The following is an 8,449-nucleotide window of genomic DNA, read 5'->3' as shown; positions in this document are numbered from 1 at the left end:
CTTTGCCAAGAACTTGTGCACACTTTTAGCCCTGACACAGGTAAGCAGCTTCAGTTTTAAAGAAAACTTCCAAGGTGGGGAAAACAGTGATAGGTGATAAACCACAGCAAAAGACCTGACACACATTCATGATATCAAGAAAGAACGATTTGTCTGACTAAAACTGGTCTCATCAGACAGGCACTTACCTATCTGGAAATACCTACCCAAGAAGTGAGTAAAGAACTGTCAATAAGGTTTCTTGTCCTTTCAAACAAGACTACAGGGTTAATTTTAACAGAACAACCCTCTGCATTAAAAGTCTGTGTGATCTTGTGCCTACAGGAAACATCTTCAGAAGCCATCATGACAGCCAAATGAATTTAGAAAAGGCACAGTAAGTACAGGTAATCTGTTATGTAAGGGTATAGCTATTCCCTTCTGATCTTCAGACAGTCTGTATATCCTGTAGGATAAACAAACACAGGCCTCAGATTTAAAGTCATCAGAAAACAACTTTTAAAATCTGTTTTAGCCCCAAACTGTAACTGCTCTTACCAATTAATGCTTGAGTGCTCTGCACAGATGGAGTACAAACCTATTTCTTGAGGGCAAAGAGACTGACAGCACGAGTGAGAAGCAGTATGAATTTATTTAAATGAAAAAAGCAGAATGAACATCAAGCAAGTACTCTGGAGCAATCAGTATCAAGGCCTGCCTTGAGTAGGGGGCTGGTAATTTGAAGCAAGCATCCTGGAAGAGAGGATTCTAGGATATGCTGGAGTTGTTTTGTGAAGGATTCCCATCAGTTCACATTCACTCTGCAAGAAGTGTAAATGCATAAATGTAAACTTAATTATTCCTAACATGGATTCAGGCCAGCTACCCCCTCCTGCAAATCAAATAATAAGACAGTGAAGAAAGGAAAAAACAGTCTTTGAAAAAACACACTCAGGGTGTGAAAGAGGAGGGGCAGGTGACAGTGCAGAGGCTACCATGCAAGGCCTGGAGGGAGGTGCTCTACAGGAGAATGTTGGAGAAGAGACAGGGAAGAGCATTCTCCCTGGTTTGCAATCCACAGTCATGGTAATTCCATCAGCAGAAAGATCCCACTGCAACAAATGAAGGAACCTAACAGGTCTCTAGGGAAAAATGTATTTCAAGGCAGGGCATCTGAACCAAGTAAGACTCCTATTTCATTAGGACAACCATGAAAGTGATGCACTCAGGCAGGCCAGCTTCCTGAGTGAGCTTGAAGGGTGCAGCCAGCACAATAAATTAAGCAGTTATTTACCACAGCAGCACGTGCCTATGTGTGCATTCACAGTTTAAGTTTGCTCAAACTTACAGAACTTAAACAAGTTAAGGGATTTTAGAAAACATTCAAAAATAATCAGAAATTGTTCAAAATAAGCAGAAATTGTTCATGTTTTCCACTGAAATCAATTTTACTCAGCTAGGTAGTGAGGTGCTGCTCAGTGAAAGTTGCATACAAGAAGTAAAAAAACCAGTCTAGAATATCTGAACTCCAATCCCAGTTCTGAAAACAGGTTCCCACTATGGCCGAGGACAGGACTATGATTTTTGTGCAGCTAAACTCCACAGATGAAAGAAGGTGCATGGCAGAAATTCCAAAGCCCGTGTACCTTACATACTTTCTCAATCATTCCACCTGTACAGTCAGAGCTTACCTATAACAGTCCAACTGCTCCGTACTTCCTTGATGTTTCATAACTGCACTTGTTACCTTGCCAGTCTCCTAAATTGGTATGAGACATACTGGTGACATACAGGATGTACACAAAGGCCAAATCAGAGCATTAAATCTTTAACAGCCCAGCCTCTGAAAAAATAAAAACCACCAAAGTGCATAAAGTAAGCATTCAAGTTCCTTTCCAAAAATAAGGCATTTCATAGAGATGTTACATTTGTTTTAAAGCCAAAATTTCTGAAGGCAAATAAGGTACTGAAATGTGCTAACAAGGTGCATGAATTACTTCAATTCTGCTCATCAGTAACCAGAAAAAATTATCATGTCACAGATAAGGTAAGTTCTGGTTTCTCTTCAGTGTCACCATGTACTGTAGCTCTGTATTTCCATACCCTGATTTGTTTGGATTTCTTTAAAGTCTGACCTTAATTCCGAGTATTTCCTGGGTTTATGATACGTAGCCTGTGGATATTTACAACATACCTTTCATGTATTTTGTCCTCAATAATGGAATGTATTCTTAACCTCAATTCCATTTAACAATGCAGAACAGAAGCAATGTACCTTTATTGCAGTGAAAAACTCATGCACAAACAACAAGCAAGCAGCCCAAAGAACACTACCTTGCAGTTTTTCAAATGATTTGCAAATACAAAGTATGTTGATTCTTTATAATAGTAGTTTATTTTAAGTTTTATTGCCCAATTCAGGGATACACTCTGGCTACTTAATGCTGTGGTAAAGCAGCACAAAAATAACACAGCCATGTTGAGATGCACGTTCCACTAGAGCATTGCTGAGCTGTTGGTCTGCCCCTTCCATCTCCCACCCTGTCCTGTCAATCCCCATCCTCCACCCACTCTCTCTCCACTTCAACCTTCACCTGCACGTGAATGCAACCACACCACCAGCACCTGTCTCTGTCCTGGCTTCCAGCCCACCTGACTCTGACACACACCTACACCCACACCTTGCCAGCTCTACTCTGGGCTAGGTGGGACACACCAGGTATCTTCTAAAAATAACTACCTATAATCAGCCACGACATGCAGGCCATGTCTCATTAACTGATCACTCATCAAGCAAAGGTGGTCACACCAAACACTGAAAGTCATCCATTTTTAGCAACTCTCTGCTTGGTTTTGGACACACTTCAGGTCTTCTCCCAAAAAGGCCAACACTCCTAAAGTTCTTGGGGACAATGAAACCAAGTCCAGAGTACCTGACTCTGCCAGACAGAAGGCAGACAGAGAATTCCATGGAAAAGCATGTCAGAGATGCCCAGCAACTTCAGACTTGCTGGCTACTGCCCCAAATGGGCAACTGCCACAGAACTGTCTCTGCTGATGCAGGAATTTCAGTAAAAGACAATTTTAAAAAGCTCCAAACTAGCTTGACAACAGAGGCCAAGTTTCTTAAATATGTTCTTTAAAGCTACCTTCTCATGAAGAACACAGATTCACTTGCAGGTCCTTAGAAAAAATTTCTTTATAAACAGACTGCTTTAATTTTATGGAAGATCTTTTCATCTGTAACAAAAAAGCTGAATTCCTACTTAGAATGGAACATCCTTTTGTTAGGTGTGGCTGATCCCTTTCTAAGTTTATTAATGCACTTCATTTTACCAGGTAAACCTTTAAGTCCTTTACTCACTAGTGTCACATTATTACTTGTTCTTACATGACTTATAAAGTATTACTGTTCTAGAAATGCTAAATCCCACATTTATCCACAGCTAACATTCAGTCTATCTTCACTACTTCTGTAAAAACCAGATGTTTTTCTGACACTTCTTTCTTCAACACTGTCACGTCTACAACGTATTTCCTACAAAGTTAATCGGTATAAAATCTAGATCAGCTCCATAGCAACTATAAAAATATATATAACAACTATTTCAGGACAAGGTTTTCCGTCGGTGCCGACTGTGCCTCTGCCACACCCGCAGCGCTCGCGCTGGGATCGGGGAGCCCCGTGCGTGTCCCAGCCTCGCGTTAGGCTGTGGGACACGCAGGGCTGCTCACCACAGTGACACTGCACCATGCTCTGACAAGGTCCTGAGCAGCCTCAGGCACGGATGAGCCACACCACTGCCTCTGCCTCTGCACTGAGGGGACCAAAGGAGCAGCCAAAGGTGACCCTGGGGGCTCCCACAACACACGGACCCCGCTAAACGCTCCAACAATGCCCCAAGAACCGCCAGTTCACTTAGTCTGTATTTTTAACAACGCAGGGCTTTTGTTATTATAAATTTCAAAACAAAACCAAAGAATTCCACATAATATTTATACTTTCAAAAGTACAATATTAATACAGGTCGGTCAGTTAGAAATAACAGCAGTTTGTTAGGTCTACAAGATTTAACATAAAACCGGTTTACAAATGCTGGAAAGCAGTAGTGGTCCAATAGTCACCGTTACACATGAGTTTCTCTCTTCCAGAAAATAAAATAAAAAAAAAAAAAAATCCCAATTCAAATTTACTAGTATCAATGAAATATTAATAAAACACCCCCAAACATGCCACAATCACTATTCACAAATAAAGTTAAAATGAAATATACAAAAATTCACTTAATACTGTTAAATAACAATAAACTACAAGATTTCCTGAACAGAAATGGTAGGACCCCTGAACGTTTTACAGTGAATGTCAGGAAAAATTAAGTTACCTATGACTATTTTCATGATATACCAGCCAAAGATTTACATGACCATTTCAAAATATACCAATAAAGATTTACAGTCTCTGTAAGATGCACTAAACAAATAGGTTCATAAAGGTGAACACAAATGCTTAAAAATACTGTAACCATCACCAAGGGTGTACTTATGATACTCACTGAGATGCATAAGCATAGTAGTAATATGTTTACTATCTCTGGAAAACAGGTAACATCTAAGATCTGAAAAACTCTCTAAGTTCCCATTGTAAAAGCTCTGTAGCATAGTGAGTTCTTCTCAAGTACAAACTTGCATCTTTCCAGTTGATTTCAAGTGAATAATGCACAAATGGGAGAGCAACAAGGTGGGAAAAGTGTGACATTATTCCCATGCTCGTGTAATTAGCTGTCCTGTTCCTCTGTAATGAAAAGTAAGCCAGGGTCCAACATATATGAATTACCTTTTTACTATTTGTATTTCTAAATTGTTAAAAACAAGGTAAAAAAGTTATTGTTTCTGCAGGCCCCATATGCACAACAATGTGCAAATATGTTATGCTGGAGTAAGCCTGACAAAACATCCAGCCTCCATGCTCTAATTTATCAGTAACTAACATAGGATCTGAGAGCAAATCAAAGTTACTTTTCACTTGTTTGAATCAACCTTCACACCATGTGCTTTTCAAAAACATAATATGCATTACAATTTTTCAACTATTTCAACACATACTTCCAATGTTAAATAAGGAATTAAGTGCCAAGAACTTAGAGCATTAAAGATGGCTCATCTATAGCCAAGCAAAGCTATGTTTACATTCCAGGAAACACTGCAGTTTAGGAAATACAAAAAAACCCCGCAGCAGTAGAACATTTTATCAAGAGAAACAGATGCATTCACATATTATAAAGCCATTGCAACTTCTTCAGGCATGGAACTGTTGTGTTAACTATACAGACAGTAGTTATTTAGCAGCAATGATTCCGCAATAAATAATGCACTGTGTTTCTCAGTCCTGCACAAAAATTGCAGCTACAGTTACATCAACAGCTGTAACCTACTGGCTCTAGTGGCAGAGGAGACCTTAAAACCAACTGTACAAAAATTTGTCACACTGTGACAACAAATATAAAAAACATAATTTGCAGGTTGGAAATAAAAAGACTCCACTGTTAAGAGGACAGTGTAGACAAACTGCGATTCCAAGTCCACCAACAGAAAGCACTGCCTTCGGATCCAAGTCCTTGATCAACAGGATAGGCTTGGGCTTGATTCTGCACTGCCCCCTTTAGAAAAGCATGCTCTGCCTTCTGTTCTTCCCATGTCCTGCAACACAACACGGACCATGGTAAGAAACCGAAGCATCTGCACAATGGAGTATTAAGTTATTATCCAGATTTTTCTCCTGCTTCAAGGCAACACCCCTTGTGCTTCCATCAGCATCAGCATATTTCTTTCAACTGCACCCACTGCACTGGTTTGTCACTTTGCCACCACTCATCCCCATACAATACTGGTCTGAAACTCCAAAATGTTCTCACCTTCACAGTACCTGCCCATCCCTACTAAAACTCACATCTTTCTGTGCACTTAGGTTATATGTCTCTACAGGAATCTCAGTATATCATTCTGGATTTTTTATTTTTTCTCAGTATATTCACAAAAATCAATGTGCATTTTTCAATTCCAAATGCCTCTGGCACAGCATTCTTTTAGCAAGCATGAGAAATTATAAAGCTTTTCATACCAGTCTCGGGATAAGTAGAATTTCGAAAGCCAGGGTCTTTTTGCAATTGAATCTCTTTTAGACTGAATATTGAAACACCTGAAATGTAAAAAAGAAATTAATTCACATACAAAAACTATGTATGTTTCACATGTAAAACTATGTTTCATTGATCAAAATTATATTCTTAATTATTTAGTTTAGATTAAAAAAATGTTTCCAATTCACAAATATTTAAACTATCAGATATCAGACTTCTTTAATACACTATAGAGTTTTTCCTTACACAATGTACTTAGCTTTAATGCACTATCTGAACAATACTCTGCTACTTTACTACTCTTCTTACTTTCAGGCAGAGTGTGTATTCTTGTTCCAAGACTTCTGAAGTATGCGTGTTTCATGGCCTCTTCTGCTGAAATTCTCTTCTTTGATTCATACTATTAATATAAAAGCATACAAGTGTGTTGGTTTCCATTAAAAACCTCTTTGCATCAAGTGATTTCATCAAAGGGAGAAAGCTCTATCTGCTTAACATTTCCCATAATTCACTAGGACAATTTTTTTTCATTACTTTCATTTCACACATGACTATCTAATGGTTTAGCAAAATCAGTACTGCCAACATGTAACAAGATTGCTAAAATAGTAAAAATAACTTCTGTAAATCGATGTAGGTCAAAACTACACCTAACCTTTATTTATAGAAGACACAATGATTAGGTATCTCCTGCTTGGCATCTGTGCAATTCTAGGCAAGGATGCAGACATTTAAAAAGATGCACACAAGTAAGTTACAGTGCTGCATCTACTCAAAGATGCAGGAGTTGGCCTTCTATCTTGCTTCAAGCTCATTCTCAATACAGATTCAAAGATTAAACCTACATACCACTTCAGCTTTTGAATACAGTTGCAACATCAAGGAGTAATAGTACACCTTAGTAACTCTTTCTCTTGCATTAAACTCAATTTATCATTAAAGAAATTTAGCATTTGTATTTTTAAGTTCTGGTTTAATACCATATTTCATAAGAGATTTAGTTTTGTCAGGGCTAACAGAATAATTCTATTTTTACAAAAGGTAGTAAGAGAAGAAATGAATTCTGGGGGGGAAAGAAAGCAAGCATCAGTTTTTTGATTTTCACACTACACTGGCTTCTTCTCACATCTGTCATCCACTACAGACTCAGCTACACATTCCACTTTGTGACAGAACTAAATACTTTGGCTTCTAATATATTTTGTATGTAATATATGAAAACTCAAAACTTGTGCTTTTATAAAGTAAAGCCATAAAACACATCTTACTTGAAGGAACTTCGCTATCAATTCAATTCCTTCCGTGTCTAGCCTAAAAATAAAAATATTTTTAAAAATTAAAACAGTTATTGAATTGCATTTATGAAAGTAAAACTGCAGAAGAACTGATTTAATTAAATGACATCAAACCTCAAAATTTTATCTAAACATGGAAATGTTTTCACCTAAACAACATTTATTAATGTTAATGTGAATACATATGAGTCCTAATATCTCAGAAGAAGACTATGTGGAAGACACTAGGGACACACAAATCATTCATTAGGATTGTCATTCACTAAGTTGACCTGGATCATTTATTTGAATTTTTAAGTTATTGATTTTAAGATTAATACTACTCATTTACTAGAGGGATACTAGAGGGATAGATATTCTTCTTCAAGGTAGACAACAAATGTCTTTGTTTATTGATAACAACTGCACAGACCCTTCATCTTCCTCATTATGGTTTTACAATGATTACAAGAAAACTCTCAAGGAAACCTGGCCATTTTAACAAACAGCCTGGATCTAGTATACAAAGAGAAGAGAATCTGTGCTCTTTACGAAATGCTGTGTGAATTCTACTATGGAAACATTATTAATCAGAGTTTATTGTTCCACAGGTCATTAGGGAGCTGTGGTACCTAGAATGATATTAGAGGAAGTAATCACATAGTACCAGCTTCTGCTTTGCATTATCATCTGCCCACAACAACACAGCTGATGAATAGCTTTACACCATTCAGCAATAGATTGTACTTAGAAATGCACTCCCACCTAAGGAATATGCAAAGCCATGGGGATGCATATTTTCTATTAATAAAACACAAAGTACCTTGGTGCATGGTTGATGAGAGGTTGTGGTTTATACTTAGGAAAGTTGTAGTTTCTAAATTCATCACTGGAAGAAATGCCTGGCCATGTTTCTTGACATGGAGTTCCTGCATTTAGAAGCAGTTACAAATTCGACTTAAAAAATGTAAACAAACAACTTGGACATAAAAAACATTTAATCCTGTAATTTAAAGGAGAAAGGGAAACAAATTCAATAAGCCTATGTTGTGCAAAATT

The 8,449-nt window shown here is 37.7% G+C and overlaps 1 protein-coding gene across 2 annotated transcripts in view; it reads right to left on the bottom strand.

The window, feature by feature from the left end:
• Positions 1–2,351: 2,351 nt before the first annotated feature.
• The window catches only part of CDK17 (cyclin dependent kinase 17), a 53,434-nt gene continuing 47,336 nt past the window's right edge, over positions 2,352–8,449 (bottom strand). For both annotated transcript variants that reach the window (XM_056482516.1, XM_056482517.1), the window contains 5 exons: positions 8,214–8,319; positions 7,385–7,427; positions 6,426–6,516; positions 6,098–6,175; positions 2,352–5,676 (listed from right to left, as the gene is read on the bottom strand). In XM_056482516.1, coding sequence (XP_056338491.1) covers positions 5,639–5,676; positions 6,098–6,175; positions 6,426–6,516; positions 7,385–7,427; positions 8,214–8,319 — 356 coding nt within the window. In that variant the 3' untranslated portion in view covers positions 2,352–5,638. The remainder of the gene's footprint in view (positions 5,677–6,097; positions 6,176–6,425; positions 6,517–7,384; positions 7,428–8,213; positions 8,320–8,449) is intronic.

This window comes from Oenanthe melanoleuca, chromosome 1A (genome assembly GCF_029582105.1).
Source record: "Oenanthe melanoleuca isolate GR-GAL-2019-014 chromosome 1A, OMel1.0, whole genome shotgun sequence".
NCBI classification, from domain to species: domain Eukaryota; kingdom Metazoa; phylum Chordata; class Aves; order Passeriformes; family Muscicapidae; genus Oenanthe; species Oenanthe melanoleuca.
This window is presented reverse-complemented; position numbering and strand designations above follow the sequence as displayed.